The sequence below is a fragment of the Etheostoma cragini genome, chromosome 18 (genome assembly GCF_013103735.1).
Source record: "Etheostoma cragini isolate CJK2018 chromosome 18, CSU_Ecrag_1.0, whole genome shotgun sequence".
NCBI lineage: Eukaryota > Metazoa > Chordata > Actinopteri > Perciformes > Percidae > Etheostoma > Etheostoma cragini.
In genome coordinates this window covers 7,322,069-7,340,380 of record NC_048424.1, presented here as the reverse complement: position 1 = coordinate 7,340,380, position 18,312 = coordinate 7,322,069, and the positions used below count along the sequence as shown (strand labels likewise).

The following is an 18,312-nucleotide window of genomic DNA, read 5'->3' as shown; positions in this document are numbered from 1 at the left end:
CCCCCCCCCCCCAAAAAGTAATAATAACAGTGATAATTTGATAAATATGTTCTGTTGCCTTTAAAACCAAGTGTGTGAGGTAAAGGCTAATTTCACTTCTAAATGCGGCTTCATTTGTCTCGCAAATGACAAAATCTAAAATCATTTAAAATCTATCTAATAATAAACAAGCATTAAGTTGCGCTCATCTTAGTCAGATTAGAGCTCTTTGTCAAAACTGGTGGAAGTTTTATAGCTCTTGAGTGGGAGGAAGAGCACACTCATCTGTGTACCACAACCTGCCCACTGTTCCAGTACGCACAATGGGACTACAGTACGATAGAGTAAACACACTTTTTTATATGACCATTCATTACTTCTACTGTACTATTTAGCGTTTATTTTGTTTTGTTGAGAAGCTTACCAGCCCACATTTGAAAACATAGGTCCAATGTGGCTCTCGATGGAGCTTTCTAAAGTCTGAAAAAAATTAACCTTAATTATGTCATTTTATATAGTTTTTCACAAGGCTGGATTATCAAACAAACCTTCAGAGGCCACATAAAACCCCTGTTGGTTTGCGACAGTTTCAAGGAGAAATTGTTTTAATAAGCACCATAACTGCCTTAAAAGAATAGTTCAATCGTTTGGGAAATACACTTTCATTTTCTTTGAGAAAGAGAGTTAGATGACAAGATTGATACCCTTCTCGTATGACATATGAAGCTCCAGCCAGTGGACACTTAGCTTAACTTCTTTCATTCTGTAAACCAACAGAATTGTAAAATCCGGGTTAGGTTTTAAGATAAACTAAGATAAACTAAACACCTCCTGGTTAATGGCTCCATTCTAATGACATGAAAGTGGTGTTGAAGTCTTTGAGTCTGCAATGAAGTGAATCATTTTATTTTTCAAAATGTGAAACTATTCATAAAACAAACAGAAGTTGTTGGTAGGTTTATTTTTGAACTGTTGTGCTGAGCTAACTACATTCATGACTCGGTGTGGGTCATACCCAATCTTGTGGCCTTCTTGTAGAATGGCCCTAAGACCTTTATTTATTAGGCTACATGTGCTGTTTTGCTAATGTTAATCACATAGCAATTGATTTGGAAAACTAGGGGCAGTAGGAATAGTTAGTATTATAAAATAGAATATAGCAAAGGTAGTAGGGAAAATGAGTCTATCAAAGGCAACAGTGTACATAAAAGGTTTACAGTGTGTGTTTTTTATCTCAGCCTTTCTTTAAATTTTATTATTCAAGTGGAAGAGGGACTTATTGAGACTGTAGAGATGACTACTATACATTTGATTGTTTGAAGCTGCAGTTTTCAAAAGGAGCTCCTCCTTGATAAATATCACATTTATGTCTGTTTATTTCTCAGCTCCGTTTTCTTAAAAAAAGAAGACCTGTTGCTTGTGAGAAGAAACACCTTCTATCCAAAATCTGTAGAAGGGAAAGATGGCATGAATTTAGGAACTGAAACCTGCATTTTAATCTTCAAAAATAAGGAATGGAAACAGAACTTTTTAGATGTCAATCGCCTTTCCCTCTGCTCCTGTTTAAACAGGTCGACTGCCAGCTATCGTCTGAAGCACAGGGTGAGCCTCGAGGACATCTGGTTTTACGGGTTTGAAGACGAACCGGAGGAAGAGGAGGCAACGACGGGGGATATTGATCTCAGGGTGACCCTCGTCTTAGCCTGGGATCTCTGTTTTTGTTTGGTTGGTTTTCGGTGAGTGGACACGTAGCAGATGACTCACATACAAACAGCAGAGCGTTTGCTTACGTGCCTAAATACACATGCACAAGCATGATCCTGCTTATTTAGTTTATCGTTATCCTTCTTCCTACATCCTAATCCTGCTCTTAACTGGAATCCGTTACTCCCTGATCTAAATTAACCTCTGATCAGTAGAAGATTTCTCTTAAAAGGTATAATGTGACATTTTGGGCACGTAATGCAGGTAGAGCTAGATGGGTTGGCCAAAAAAAAAGCAATCTTTTTTTTGTATTGGTGACGATTCATGGTTTAAATCTTTTTTTTTCTGGAAAATGCATCATGAATGTGCCTATATATACATATATGCATGTACATATTTGAAAAGTGCCTTTAAATCTCTTGAAGTCAAACTGGTTTTTACATACAATAGACCAGCAGCCCACAAACACACAAACACAGGCTTCCTGTTTCTTATTGGACGTATTTGTCCATTTTCCATCAATAATTATATACATAAAATCTGGGGCTATTACTGGAATATTCACACATTGTAGTAAATGGTCAGATGATCCGTGGCTTTCATGAAAACAGTGAAGTGGCAAAAAGAAAGTTATTCCTGTAGTGTCACAAGACAAGAGGTTGCTAAATAGGAAGTGGGAACATCAGCTGACTTTATTAGAAATGTTGGCCTTTACAATAATAATGAATTGCAGGAGTGACTCTGTCTAATTCTTTTGCTCTAGACAGTGTAATCAACTAAAAGGAATGAAATGTATCTTCCCAGTAAATGTCAAGTCATCAGTCTCATCAAAAGCACTTAAGGGGACCAGTGGAGACACGTGGCAGTCACTTGGGTTGTTCATTGACTCCCACATTTCTCGCAAAGTAATTAATAACACCATGAAGCTGTTTGATTTTGACTCACCGTGTATTCCAAGAAGTTGATAAATCCCCCGGTGAGATTTGAGTTGTTTTGTTTGAAAACAAGATGCCAATTGCTTTCTGAAAATGATAGTTTGTCTTTGGTAATGATTCAGTGTGTGAAAGTTTCCTTCTGGCTCATATGGAGAGGATCATGGGCAAGAAACCATGTGCTGTGCTCACTTGTTGACACTTGTTCAATGTTCACACAGCCATATAATACTGCCTGGCATTAATGAGAACACAGTGAATATCAGGTTGTCAAAAGGTGAAGCCCTTCAGGTGCACATGTAGGCACGCGTATCTGTTTTGTCGTCATGTTTCCACTGGTGGACACCAGCCGCATCAACCTAGTTCATAGGAGGAAGTGGAAGGTGTCTGGTGGGAGCCGCCGTGACGCTGCTTCCTGTTCCCATGACTGAGTTACAGTTTCCACCGGAGTTGTTAAAAGAGGTCGTGGGTGCGCACTTTGTCTCATACCTCCCACTGTCTCTGCTCGCCTGTTTGAGTCTCTCTGTGGATTAGTAACTCATACCATGCTGTTGTTGTGCCCACAGCTCACCTGAGGTGAAAGAACACTGGTTAGATACTCTTCACAGGTAAGAAACAACATTATTCTCTGATTAGGCAAATAACAATCTATTTGTTAGCAAGAAAATATCCTTTCAATTCTTATTATCTTAAGAGTTGGACAATGCTCGAGCTACATTGTAAAGCCATTTCGATTGATGTTGACAACGTAGTATTGCTGCAGGCAGTACACAATTACGAGCTAGATAAACATAATTCTCTGTATCAGTCAGTTTCATTTGAATTTAGAAACATAATGGTTTAATAATCAATAATTTAGACGATTACAGCAACATAACATCTTTAAATAATTAAGAACTGTGTTCAATTTGTCACTTACAAGTAAATAGACATGGAAGTACGTAACAGCATTATATCAATCCACTTGATTTACAAAAATGTCAAATAACAAACGTGTGTGGTTGTGTAAAATCAAAATGCAAACTTAAAAGTGTTAATACTCAGGCATGGGGTGCAAAGAGTTTGAAGACAAATACATTCATTAAAATCTTTTCCTCCTCACAGAAAAATTAAAGAAGCAAAAGCGAGAGGAGGTTGTGCTTGTTCCCCTCCAGACGTCCTAATGAAGGTTTTGAGTGGCAGCGTCACGGTAAGTCTGTAACTGCCCACTCTGCCATGTTCACTAGAAGCCAAAATGTTTTTTAAATTGCTTTCTCTAAATTATCTTTCTCTTTGTCTTTTAGACTAAAACTCTAACAGGAGGTGGCATGGAACAATTCATTGAGTTTTCCCTTGATGTAAGTAAAAAACAATCCTTTTCACTCCACTGTTTGTGAAAGACAATTTTTGCCTTTCCAATTATGTCGAAAGGAGGCTACATTACCTGTGTGTGGGGCTCATAGATTTACATATCTTTTGAAATGCATTTGCTGTAGCTGTGAAAACTACAGCCGTATCACAATTTACAAGCAAATATAAAAGATTGACTTGTTTTTTGTCGTGCGATAATTTCACTCTAACTCATTCACGTGTTAGTAGGAGGCATAAATGGCGAGTGTGATGTGCACTGCAGCCCCCCCCCCCCCACTCCCGCGTCCGCTTGCATGCATATGTTCCTCTTGCATACTCATCATCACACTACTTTTTCTTTATTTTGTTGCCAGGGCGACGCAAAGACCTCTGCTGTGTCAAAGCAGTTGAATAACAAGGAGGACAAGCATGACACTGGTGAGTTTGAAATTTTGTTTTAGGGAGGGGCTCGTTAATTGTGTCATGTGTAGAGATGACACCACAGAGAACAACCACATAGATAGAAAAAGGAAATCTAACAACTGATAAAAATGAGCAAGTGAAGAAAACTGAGTGTTTTTGAGACATTGGCCCTCCGGCTTCAAATCGTGCACATCTGGTTTTGTTGCGGATTGGAAATTGTTGATAAAATGTTTCAGTCTGTAAGTATAATATAAACTCTTGAATAAAATGTTTCTTCTCCCATCAGAAACCAGATGGAACCTGGTGAGGAGGCTCAGAAAGGGCCATAGTCTCATCAACAAAGCATGCCGGTCAGAGACCGACCCCAAGCCTCGGCTGTTTGGACAGACCCTCAGCAAGATATGCCCCGACGAAAGCTCCCTTCCCAAACCAGTCTCAGTAAGTTGACTTTCTACCTTAAGTCAGATCTCATCACTCTTGCCATTAGAGTTTCTCATAAGACGAAGAACTAATCTGTTTAAACTTGTAAGTTGAAAACTTGGTGTTTGATGCTAAGTAGGTGGCTTTGTGGTGTTTTTTGCCCCTGATATCTCCTTCCACGCAGCGCAGCAATGGTTATGTTTGGGGGGAGCTGCCTGGAAGGCGACGTTGGAGGCAAAAACACCATCAAGCCACATACTTAGCACACACACATAATACAACATGTTCCTATGCTAAACCTCGGGGGTCTTTGTTTAAAGACGTCTTGACTGAGTTCTCTGTGGCAGTGTGGATCCCCCCCACCCACACACACACACACACACACACACACACACACACACACACACATAAAGCTTGTTTTTCACTATGAAAGTCTCACCTCTCACCTCTTCTCCATCTCCGTCCTTTCACCAGCTGGTGCTGCTGTTGCTGAGGAAGAGAGGGCCGTCCACCGAGGGAGTGTTTCGCAAACCGTGCAACAACAAGAACATGCGGGACATCAAAGAGCAACTCGACAGCGGCCGGGAGGTGGACCTGGAGGGCCAGCCGGTCGTCCTGCTTGTTGGGCTGCTCAAAGTACGTTCCCATCCTCTTCCCGTTTTATGTCATACCACAATTAAAAAGTACTTCTGTACATAACCACTACTGCTACAATACCTGCTGCACCAGTAGCATTAATTTAACTACTATTTAACCTGATGATACTTACGACCATGTGACCATAACCACCACAACCACAACTACAGCAGGTGCTGTTACAACTACCATACTTCAACTACTTCTACTACCAAAGTGGTGGGAGACATACTCAATCTTTTACTTGAGTAAAAAGTAACGCAGTGTAGAAATATCCTGATACAAGTAAAGGTCCTGCATTCAAATCAAGTAAGGAACATAAGTATAAGCATCAAAAGTATAGTATTATGTACAATATTTGTCTCTGAAATGTAGTGGAGTACAAGTATATGGCAGCTTATGATGGAAATACTCACATAAAGTACCTCATATAGCACTTAAGTACAGCACTTAGATACTTTCCACCACTGTTCCACAACAACTACAAGACGATATTGAATCTGAAATAACATAATAAACTACATATAACTAAGTCAGCATACCTTTAAGGTATTTTTGATCTCAGCCTCATCTAATCTTAAATACAAGCACCAGTTTAGTTAGAATCTCACACTAGATCCGTTCTTTTTGGAAGTACTGTGTCTTATTACTGTCCCTGTCTTGTTTGTTGCAGAGTTTTCTGAAGGAACTTCCTGGCAGCTTGCTGGTGTCTGAACTTTATGACAAGTGGATGGCTGCTCTGAACAATGAAGACACCCAGCAGAGAGCTCTGGAAATCAAAAAGTAAGCAATCAATACCTGCCAATACGTTGAGAATGTGCCATTTGCCTGGGACTGTGACACTCAACATGTATTTTCATATGTGACATTTATATATAAAAAGAAATCTGTTGGTATTTACTGCTTATGTGGTCGAAAGTAAACTGATGGGGATTTTGAGTGTAGTTTTGCAGAACATTCCTAATGTCCTCCGTCTGTAGGCTGAACACAAACCACTTCTCTTTTTTAGTCTGTCAGTTTAAAAGAAGGAAGAAACTTTAAATAAAAAAAAAAAGAGCGCCAAGCTAATGTCTTCTTCCTCTTCTCTTTTTTTTCTCTCCCTTCCCCCTTTTGCTACCCGCCGACAGGGTGGTAGAGGACCTCCCTGGACCCAACAAACTCCTCCTTCAGCATCTAGTCTGCGTCCTCCATCACATCCTCGAGAGCGCTGACACCAACAAGATGGACGCCTCCAACCTTGCGGTGTGTATTGCCCCCACGCTGCTGCAGCTGGATGGCACCCCCCTGGATGAACAGAAGGAACAGATGAAGAAGGTAGAGAGATGAATATACTTTCTCACTTTTGGTGTTTTGAAGCTTTGTGGTTTCCCAGTGCAGAAAACCTCAAAAGGTTTCAGGAGTAAGATTACACTTGCACAGACTTTTGTTTGCTGTTTGTTTAGTTCTGAAAAAAAAAACGCTATATTGACTGAATAAAGCACTGGGTCTGGACTGTATTTTTTCTAAACTTCAGCTTTGATTTTCTGAATTCTTTATCTAATTTTCAGATATTGTTGTTCATTTTACTTATTGTGTTTCTTTTTCTGATTTGTTGCAGGTCACAGAGCTAACTCAGTTCCTGATCGAGCATTGTGAGATACTTGGAGAGAATATCCCCAATCTGCTGGATACTGATGCAGGTACATTTACCCATCAAAACAATCCCTGTTTTATCAAAGCTTAGATATTGCTTCTACTAGCAACTAGATGATAAAGCCCTTTTACAGAGATATGATTGTTGTCCTTTATGATCCCAGACACCCACAAAAATCTTACAAGTACAATAAGTCGTGCAAGAAACAGATGCATTAAAATATAAATCTTGGGAAATGAAATGAAAGTTAAATTTGATTGGTATCTGCACAAACTGAGAAAAGGAAAATAACTATTGTAAAATTTAGGAATACCCTTCCTGGCTCTGCCAAAAATTTCAAACCATGCTCCCTTGAGAAAATAATAATATAAATAAAAACATAATCCGTTTTATTTTTTGACCAAGCCTTTTCCCTAATCACTTTCATACAGTCCTAAACTCAAATTAAATTCAATTAGTATCTGCACAAACTGAGAAAATGAAAACAAATATATAATATCAATATGAAATTAAATATATATAATTAAAGATCCTTATCATGTCTTCCTTTTTCCGACTCTGCAGACTCACTGTCCTCTCAGCATCATGACTCTGCGTATGACAGCACCGACCCGGATGGATATGGAGAGGCAGGAGAGAGTACCAGCTCCACCCATTTAGAGAGTGGCTCATCTTCCTCTCTCAGTCCCAGCTTCACCACCTCCTCCTGGTCAGCTGATACGATGTTCGACACAAAGCCAGCAGTCACCCGCCGCTGCTCTGAGCCCATCATCCTCCTGTCAGCTAATCTTGAGAGCCTGTGTAGCCATTCCAGGAGCCACGACGACTGCTCCATGGAGAGCAAGGACTTTGAGGAACAGCCTCTGAAAAAGCAGATCTCGGACGACTCCTTCTTGCTCAGAGTACGATGTGGAGCAAGGCCAGTATCTTTTCCAAAACTTGGCAGCAGCTCCAACATGGATCCTCTGCCCTACATGGCAGGTAACTGCTCATGCTCTTCCCTTGAGAGCGCTGCCTCTAATCAGTCTGAAAGCTCTGTCTTCACCAGCTCCCCCATGGGGTCGCCACCCTGCCTCAGAAGAGCAAACACCCCCACTCAGCCTTCAATGGCAGCAAAGCCTCAGCAGGACATCCCCAGACTGATTTCAGATGAGAAGAGGCGTTCACAGTCCGTGAGAGTTGCCACTAAAGTCCTAATGCGGACCAGGAGCTTAGGTCCCTTCAGCAGGAGTAGCATGAAGAAAGACTCTCAGAAGGAAAACTCCTTCCCTTGTGGAACCCTTCAGGAGGACTCTCAGAGTGAAGCGGACCCACCAGCTGAGCTTATACACAAACCCCGGCCTTTGTCAGCCATTGAAGTGTTTAAGCAGGTGGACAGAAAGCTTCCAGCAAGGCCTCCATCATACGAGCAGGCAGTGCAGAACACGGGCCTTCCTCCACAGTATGGATCAATGACTGTATACGATGCCATAGTGCTGGAGAGAAGGTCCCGTCCATCCTCTGTAAACTATGACTTCCCAACTACCTGTTCTGTCAATCAGTACAGAGACGATGTCCAGCAGCGGCAGCCTTTCCGCCAGAGAGCCATGTCCGAGTCCGTGTCTGCAGGTCATCATGAGGCTGTGTCCCGCAGATGTAGCCAGCCTGTGTTTGAGGAATTTTCTTACGCCAAGGAGTCTTATGTTTGATTGACTTTAAAAGTGATTCACAGATTGGATTTTAGATATACATTCATTGGAAGTAAATATCAGTGGCCAAAGCCAAAGACTCTGTTTTCAAATGCCAACTTAAAACCCAGCAAGCTTCTTTATTCTTCACTTGTTCAGAGACACGGCGTTCATGATCCTGACCAGACAGACTTACATAACTTAATATTGCTGGAATATGTTTTCTTTTGATAGCAAGAGAGCTTGGCTTCATTATAGCAGCTACTTCCTCCCCCATTTCTTCCCTTTTCACTGTTCTTTAGTTGGATTTACAGAGAAACTGTGTTTTTGAGGCTCTGCCCACTGAGCAGCACTGTGCTAGAGAAATGCTTGTATATGTACAAATCCAATCTGTTCAATTTTCAATGTTTCACTTTGAACGAATGTCAGCAATGTGCCACCTCTGTGGTTGCACTTTCTCAGTAGTACTATTTAGAGTACAATATTTAAGAGATTTGAACTTATCATGATAGATAGTCTATCACAATGAAGCTAGAAAGACACGGTTCACTGTGGATGAAATATGCTATGAGTTTTGTTTTTATATGTTTGTTTGTTTTTTATTTGAGATATATAGTATGTACAGTATAGCACATTAAGCACAAAGTTTTCTTTGCTTTTTGTAAATCCTCTTCACCTTGCATGGTCTTATTCTTCCACTACATAAAAGCACTTTTCTTGTGATAGACTATGCTTTGTTTATTTGTATGCTAAAATGTAAATAACATGTGATAGATATAGATGTTTAATCTCTGTCAAGAAGTCTTCCAGAATCATGCAATTCCACCATGCATGGTTTTAGGTCAAATGAAAGGTAAATAACGCAATTAAAGAAATCCACAAAGTAAAAAAAAAGTGTCTTCTTTCTCTGTTTCTATTAGAATAGTTAGGGTTGTGGACCTTAATCCCCTCAGTCAAATCATTAGCAACAGAATGAATCTCGTTTGGCTCAATTTTTCTTTGCTAGATCTGTTGCATAACAGAAGCGTACAAGCGTCATTCAGAGAACAGCATGTCCTGGGGCACTCGTTAAAACAGAAGGAAACCAGAGGTCACATGGGCGGATATGGTTTTTCTCTGAATTGCTGTTCTAGTCTCCAATGAGCTGCCACCTCTCTTCCCTCCTTGCTAGAGTGTCTTAACACATTACTTCCTTCCTCTACAAGTCAATTTCATTCATCTAAAGTTGCAACAAAACTGTAACTGAGCATTTAGCAAGATTTAATGGTTGAAATATAAGATGAAGAATTATCATTTCTGATAATGCTCATAGATAATCAGTTACACAGGGCAAAGCTACATATACTCCATTAAATCCATTACAGTAGATCTGCACGAATGATTCCATTTGTGAGGCATACGTTTAATAAACCTTAATCAAAGAGGCGTTTGTTAAACTCTATGCTCACTATGTTTACGTATAAATATTGCTTGTATCATGTTTCACCTTTTGCATCACATTTACATAAAAGAAATCTCGCACGATTTAAATTAGTAGTTAGATGCACAAGAAAGTAACATCAGGACATTGCTGTGGGGATAACAATTGTTAAATATATGCATGTTGTATACATGTTGGAAGTACTACACCACTTTGTGTTTTTTTACATACCACATTGGTTATGCTATTTAATCTGCATTTTTATGTTTGAGCCCTGGTTGGGACATTGCCTTTGGGAAAGCATAAAGGTAATCAGCCACGGGTGTGTGGAAAATGGTTTCATTGGCCTGATGTAGGAGTTGATACAAGACTCTACACTGCATGTTGATCTTATTCTCTGCAAAGAAACTGTGCTATGAGCTATCTGCTGAAAGACCTTTGTCCAAACACAGTGATAACATTGCACACGTTTCAAACCTCAACTCATACCCAGCAAAAACAGTATAATTTTAAATGAATTGTAGCGCTCACGGCTCCGTTGCATGGCTGCCTAGCTAGTTGAACGACAAGGAGACCAGACTTTATTACCCTAGAACGCAGGCTAATAACAGGGTTGAAAGGGTGCCTAAAACAACAAAAAGGCTGCTGGCCGTCACCAGCTCGTTAGCTTGGTCTTCTTCTTCTGAACACTCTTCTTCCCGCCTCACTCTTTCCTCCCTCCCCTTTCTGAACCTGACCAATCAGCTGAGCTAGGGCAACATCTTCTCCCAAAGAACACCCCAAGAGTCTGGCCCATATTCGTCATGCAGGGTTGCTTCAATTTCAAGGGGCTTTAAAAGGGCCTCTTCTACACATTTAATTAAACCAGAGCTTTTGTGTTATGAAGGAGATGTTCTGTGCATCACTTAAGTTTTTAGAGAACAATTGTGAATTTGAATCCATGTATTTACGGTATGCACAGCATTGCTTTAAGTACAGATATGGCTTTCAGCAGAGTAGGCTATGTATTCATAAACAAACAGTCAATAAACTAATGAACAGCTGCCCTTGAGCTGTTTTTTTGTGACACTGTCACAATGAACACATTGTAGAGCTCTCCTCAGTGTGCTCAGCTCACTGTGACCACTCATTAAATATGAAAAGCAGAGCTATACATGGCATGTAATCATTTACATTGTAATGAAATCGGTGATTGTATTTTCCACATGCATATAATGGTAGTATAACAACAACAAAATACATGAAAAAATGACATCTATATTCATATGTGCAGTAATTTCTGTATTTGTTGTATTAATGCAATGACCCGACTTAAAGTCATGTTTATTAGGCCACGATGCTAGATAACGTCGTGCATCTTCACGGCACAAAGCTCTGTGCTTTATTATCTTATCTATGATTTATGTTAGTAATCTTTTTCGGAGAATGTTGACTGTAACTCAATTTTTTAATCCAACAGCCTTTACCAACAGGGCAACATCTGAAAGGCAAACCCAAGAGCAGTCCATACGCTCTTACTGCATCACGCAGTACTCTTTAAACATCTTATTTACGGGAATTAACATGCTCAACAAAAGCTGAGCATCAGAATCCTCAGGAAGTAGGTTGGGTTATTTAGTGCACTAAATTGCATTTAATTGATCATTAAATTGCTGAATTTAAAACTAAAAAATCTGTATCTAAATCTAAAATTTTCCTCTGGATGAATAAAGTATCTATCTATCTATCTATCTATCTATCTATCTATCTATCTATCTATCTATCTATCTATCTATTCTCACTGCTATTAACTGTTGCTTCCATCGTTGCCACCTGTTTGCCTCCTGCTACTTACTGAACATTACTGTTTCCCTAATCATTTTTACCACTTGGATGCCTATTTATTTTTATTTCCACCTGGTTTCGTGATTGTTCAAGTTAGGCCTACTGTTGAAAAAGACTGAGCGAGCGAGACAACATGTTGAAGGCTTTTCACAGCAGGTGCTTGTTTTTTTGCATACACTGTAATTGAAAAGGCCAGAACATTGATTTTAATTTATGGATTTGTAAAAGCGAATCAAGGCTACAAGTGTAGAATAAACCTAAAAAATGACAATAGATGTAACAGAAATACTGTACTAAAAAGAGAAAAATGTGTGCCTTGTTAGTTGCGTAATCTCATGGCTCACAGTCAACACTAATGAGAAGAGGCAAACACAGTGGCAAGCTGAACATTTTGACCTTTACAGTAATCATGCTTAATGATTTTTGACAACTAACGCATAAACAATGTCACAAGCAGCAATTTAAAAAGATTTAAAAAAAACATGACATAGCTCCAACCTAGTCTTCAGCTATATTTGGCTGTGCTGTGGATAAGTAATTATTCTTTGTAATGTTATATAATGTCATTTGTTTGGTCATTTACATTTGATAGTCGGTCATTATGAAAAATATAAAATTTGCTAAACTATGGCATATATCATCTTAGCATTGGTAGTAGTATTTGTGATATAGTGGTTATAGCTTAGTAGTAGTGGTACAAGTAGTAGAAGTAGAAGTCATAGTAGTAGCTAACATATTTTATTTGGCAATTTGTGTTGTGAATTAAGTAAAGTTGTTATCTAATGGCACCTTCAACACCTTTTTGTGTGTGTGTGTGTGTGTGTGTGTGTGTGTGTGTGTGTTTGCGTGCGTGTGTGTTTATGTGTGTGTGTGTGTGTGTGTGTGTGTGTGTGTGTGTGTGTGTGTGTGTGTGTGTGTGTGTGTGTGGGCGTGTGCACGCTCTCTCACTCTCACTGTCCTGGTTTTCTTGAGGCCTTGTTCTGCCCACATTTCAGTGCAAAACAAAGCTGTTTTCAAGTACACAGTTGTGTTTTGCTTGTACACTGTTTAAAGTGTACAAAACATGTAGAGGTACAGATACAACAACTTCTCACTTATGTAATAACCAACAATGGAATTTCCGGAAAACATTTACAATAGAATACCAGTTTTCAACTCTCTATCTCTTATGTTTTTCTTATGCAACTCATTAATGAGCAAAGTAATGTTTGTCACCTTTCACCTTATCTGTAGGCTACAGGAAGTGGTCCTTCCATCAACATGTCATACTCAGAACTGAAAAGCCACTAGTGGTGACAGTTTTTAAACACACAGTGTCATTTGCATCAGCATTGTAACTTTTGTACTAATACGCTACTGGATTTCTGTTGATGTCTCTAATTTTGTAACAGTTTTGCTTAAATTATGAACTGCAGTTGAAAAACAGTCTCCCTTTAACTTTTGATTGTACTTAAAACTCTAAGCTCACATAAAAAATAAAAATGCCTAGGATGTGTAAAAACAATAGGCCAATGAGAAACACCGACACTGCTAAGGCAAACTCCCTGTTAAGGAAGACTGTAATGATATAAAACTCAATAACTGTTATTAAATGGACTTTTTAATAGTAGGAGCAGTAGTAGAAGCAGCAGCAGAATTAGTAGCAGTATAGTAGTGGTAGCAATGGCAGGTTTGACTACTCTATTAACTGTAGCCTCGTAGTTGGTACAATACAATAGCAGTAGAATAGCAGTGACATATGTAGTTGTAGAATAGGAGTAGTAGTTCTTAGAGATGGGCCTACAGTGACACTAAGCCTAAAGTACACCTATGTGGTACGTTAGGGTTTTGTGTCAGTAAAAATGTGTAGGCTTTTTGAATAGTGCATTTATTAAATTAACAACAAATTCACTAGACACATTGCACAATACCATCTACATTTAATGCAGCACTTCTGATCGAAAGATGTAATAATAACACGTGGACAGAGCGTCAACTTTCCAGGGCTCAGTATTACTGCACATGTGAGACTAAAACTATTCAAATGAGAGGTGTCGCAATACAGCGCTTCAGTCCGTCTGATTGGTTTACAAGCCAGCAGTTGTCACTGTGTTTGCTGTGTTTGGGGTTGAAGCGTAGACCCTTAATATTAATACATATATAAATAGGTACGTCTATGGGTTGAAGCCCCAAAGCTTCATCGCCCATAAAAAATCTTTTTTTTAAATTCAGAATACACTTTACAAATATTCAGTGAACACAGTTCGTAATCAAATAAAACTATACATAAATAAGTGCAAATAATATGATGTCAAAGTTAGAAAGCTTCCCGTAGCGTTTGTTTTACGGAAGTGACGTAACGTCCGTTACATTAGCTACACTTCCTAGAGACGGTTGCTACAACAGTTCATTGCGCCCTCTCCTCTCGGTGGACAGTAGCAACCTACAGTATCTTTGGAAGTAGCCTGTCCGCGACCAAAAATTCACGTTAGCTTAATAATAAATCTACAACTGCGATACTTTATTGTTTCTGCTAGTTTCTGATAGAAAAAATGGCTTTAGTTTCACAAAGCCAGAGAACTCCAAACGAAAGTTACACCTTCGCAAGTCGCCCCAGACCTGTTGAGAACCGCTCCAAATACAGAGAGCCTCCGTCTGAACAGTAAGTGTGTTGTAGCAGTACAACGAGCGTCGAATAAAGGCAGATGAACCTGGCTACCATAGCTATAACCTACATCCCAATATTACTCATAGTACTTATACTACTCACAATATTGTAGGTTTTACTCATGTTTGACAGCTATAGTTGTTACATACTAATACAGATTTTACACACAAAGCAAATACAATACTAGCTAATCAGCTGACTGCATGACTGCTTTCTGACTGTGTTTTTTCTTGCCAATGTAGGACACACAGTAATTATGGAAACATTATGTATGACCGTCGTGTTGTCAGAGGAAACACTTACGCCCAACTAATCACACCAACTGTAAGTATGAAACATTCTATTAACTACGTTAGATCCCTGGAAGCTTTGCCTTTCTTTCTGCCATTTCATCTTAAAAATGTGGATTGTCATCCCCCTTTGACAGACGGCTCAGCCAGACCTTGAAGCACAAAGACAACAGGAGAGTAGGAGGAGAGCCATTGCTCGAAAACGAGCCAGAGAACAGTTCAGACCGAGTACTCCGGCGGCCCTGCAGGGCAGAAAACACATTGATGTACAAACAGGTTGGGCACTTCTCTTGACAGCTTTGGAACTTTTACAGCTGTACTACATTCAATACATTATGGGTTTGTTAAACGTGCTGTTGGAAACCAAAGCTGTGTTGTAATGCTCTTGACCTTCAGAGCTTTATCTCGAAGAACTGAGTGATATTGTAGTGGCATCAGATGTCGAGTGCCAGACTGATGCTTTCCTGGACAAACCTGCAACCCCGCTCTTCATACCTGCTAAATCTGGCAAAGATGTTGAAACACAGATAGAGGAGGGAGAGGTAGGTAATCCAAGTGGGAGGTCTGGCAACACTTTCCACACCTCTTTGCCTTAACGTTGTTCTTACAAAATATACGACCTGCTGTAGACGTTATTTAAAGGGGAAACTCATCTGATTGTACACATGAAGTCCAATTTATAGTTGTAATGTCTTATTTTGCTCTGAGGCAGAGTGTACATATCCCATATATGGGATTAAAATTCATGATTTGTTGGCGGCCTCTGCTGTTATTCTGTCTCTTGTGAGTCCTCTAACTTTTGGAAAAGTAAAATATTTGTGGATAACTATTATTGTCACGTAGGATGTCAATGCCAAATGTTTCAAGGTTTTTATAAAATTAAAAACCCAATGTTTCAAAATGCACAACCGCTTATTACTAGTATGCTCTGCAGCTGTTTGACTTTGACAGGGAGGTGCAGCCAGTGTTGGAGGTCCTGGTGGGTAAGACAATAGAACAGTCCCTGGTGGAGGTGATGGAGGAGGAGGAGCTGGCTTGTCTGAGGGCCCAGCAGAGGGCCTTCGAAGAGCTCCGAAATAATGAGCTGGCAGAGGTGCTGCGGCTTCAGGAGCAGGAGAGACGCCACAGTGAGGAGAAAGTATGTCATTTATAGAAAATCCCTTTTAAATCACTATATAGGAATGAGTCTATCCCAAAGCTGGAAAATTAGGAGAAAGCAGCGATGCAGTGAAGACACCAGTCCTGAACATGGGGACTGGGCTGTTTCCTTAGATTCTCACAACAAGCAATATATGAAATGATCAGTTTTAAAAAATCTTGTCCCTAGAGTATCCGTATTGCTACATGCTAGCACTGCCTTTCCTAGAAACAGTCTGTTAATACTATGATTATCTTTTTTTCTGAGTGTGTTTTTTAATTTGAGTCACTGTAGTCTGTTCGAAGTTGCATTGCTGTATAATAACTACTTCATGTAATTATTCCAAGCAAACATCTGGTTGCCACGGTCTTACAAAGTTTGTAGTGCTGAATGCTGGAAAGAGCGAGCACACGCCAAATGTTTTAGATAGCAGTTATCGCAGCTTTGATAAACATTGTATACACAAAACACTGTTTTTGCTTGTTTGAAAAATGTTTTTTTTCTGACCTCAGAGGCGTAGAATTGCCCAGCAAAAGGAGGTGCTGAAAAAAGAAAAAGAGACTGCAGAGAAGATTGCTGCCCGGGCGTACACCCAGCAGTACTTGGCTGACCTCCTGCCTGCAGCCTTCGCCTCACTGAGAAGCCATGGCTTCTTTTATGACCCCGTGGAGAAAGGTCAGCCTTCCTTTGCTGCGTTGCTCTGTACTTTGTACCTTTCCGACACATGAGGGCATCACTGCACTGCACAAAGCGGCATTAAATCAAACCCGTAGTGTCGTCTGTGGCTAGCAATAGATGAGCTATGCACTGTGAGAGAGATGAGCTATGCACTGTACATGGAGATAATGATATAAGTGTTTAACCCTTTATCATGTTTGCGGTTGCTGATCCCCAGATATTGAGAATAACTTCTTCCCATGGCTGATGGTTGAGGTTAACAACAGTTTGGAGAAGAGATACGCAGCAAGAGGGCTGCTGGACGGTAAGGAAATACAGTATCATTTCTTCTGTTGTTTAGAAGACATCCCTCCATTTAAACTGAGCAGTGTACTCATTTGAAAACCTGCTCTCTTAAATGCTTCTTTCTTGTTTAGCTTTTCTTTTCTGCCCAGGTTTTCTGTAGTATTTTTTTCATCCCATTGTTACTACTAGCACAAGAGTGTACACAAACTGTATAAACTGCAATCGGTCACAACAAAACACATTTTTTGATTTAAAAAAAAAAAAGCAGGGGGAACAAAAATCTTAGCTGCCCCCGTAATAGTTGTGGATACAAACTGAAAATTTTCATAAACTGAAAATTTTCAGAAACCCCCTTCTTTTAAGTTGATGGAAGACATCCACATACAGTATTCTACAAGCTGATGTTATTATTCCTGTCAACTAAAAGATAGTTCACAGGTCCATGGCATGGACGTTGTTGGAGTGCCATTTAGTGGTTCTTTGTTAACATTACAGAAGTTATTAATGTCATCTATATTGGACACAAAGGGATCTTCAACCCCTCTCTCTCTCTCTCTTTCTCTCTCTCTCTCTCTCTCAGCTATCATCCATGATGTCACCCTGAAGAGACTGAAGATGTCCAAAGAGCTGGAGACACAGTGATAAGGATTCACTGAGAAAGGTCAAGGGCATGAATGCATTATGAAAAATAAAAATACATTTCACCAACTTAATTTGCATAGGTTTCCCTTTGAGAACACAATACTAGTGTATATTGTGTAAGTCAGTAATTTGTTTTAACCTTAAAATAAATGTAATGATTGTAATGATTAGTAGGGAGTATGGGGGAAAATTCAAATGCAATTTTGTATCCTTTTTTGCAAACATTTGCACTTGTTCTTGTATATCATAAATTAGGGATTTCTGTTAGTATGAAGAGATTATGTAACTTTTTTGTGAAAGTTTCTCCAGTGTTTGAAGGTATTTTTTTGCTTAATATTTTAAAGATTGGTAGGCCTACAAAATTAGCAACCCTGGCATTAACATTTTTATCATGTTGTGATCCGAGGGTTGTTATTATCAGAGTTTTGCTGCAGTTAATGTAGAAAAATTGAAACTTTAAAAGCCTGGTCCTCTGACACAGACATGTCACTGAGCTTGAGTTTTTGACTCTTTGAGTCAACATTGTTGACATTTGAAAGAAAATCTTTTTTATGAAGCTTTTTCTGAGACTCTTTTCATTAGTTTCATGGCTGCTGTAGTCCCACAGATTACTGTCCAACCCACAGCAGTCCATTCATAATGTCAGAGGAGGCCATGTTTCTGTT

The 18,312-nt window shown here is 39.6% G+C and overlaps 2 protein-coding genes across 2 annotated transcripts in view; both read left to right on the top strand.

The window, feature by feature from the left end:
• The window catches only part of tagapb (T cell activation RhoGTPase activating protein b), a 19,236-nt gene extending 10,441 nt beyond the window's left edge, over positions 1–8,795 (top strand). Inside the window, exons 4-14 of the mRNA XM_034900909.1 lie at positions 1,551–1,715; positions 3,182–3,223; positions 3,720–3,804; positions 3,899–3,952; positions 4,319–4,382; positions 4,654–4,805; positions 5,262–5,423; positions 6,097–6,206; positions 6,551–6,737; positions 7,021–7,102; positions 7,621–8,795. Coding sequence (XP_034756800.1) covers positions 1,551–1,715; positions 3,182–3,223; positions 3,720–3,804; positions 3,899–3,952; positions 4,319–4,382; positions 4,654–4,805; positions 5,262–5,423; positions 6,097–6,206; positions 6,551–6,737; positions 7,021–7,102; positions 7,621–8,744 — 2,227 coding nt within the window. The 3' untranslated portion in view covers positions 8,745–8,795. The remainder of the gene's footprint in view (positions 1–1,550; positions 1,716–3,181; positions 3,224–3,719; positions 3,805–3,898; positions 3,953–4,318; positions 4,383–4,653; positions 4,806–5,261; positions 5,424–6,096; positions 6,207–6,550; positions 6,738–7,020; positions 7,103–7,620) is intronic.
• Positions 8,796–14,316: 5,521 nt separating this feature from the next.
• rsph3 (radial spoke head 3) lies at positions 14,317–18,104 on the top strand. The gene is made up of 8 exons (XM_034900946.1): positions 14,317–14,608; positions 14,857–14,938; positions 15,042–15,180; positions 15,301–15,446; positions 15,839–16,042; positions 16,555–16,717; positions 16,938–17,024; positions 17,586–18,104. The coding sequence occupies exons 1-8, from the start codon at positions 14,499–14,501 to the stop codon at positions 17,645–17,647; spliced, it is 993 nt and encodes a 330-aa protein (XP_034756837.1). The 5' UTR covers positions 14,317–14,498; the 3' UTR covers positions 17,648–18,104.
• The last annotated feature ends 208 nt before the right edge of the window (positions 18,105–18,312 follow it).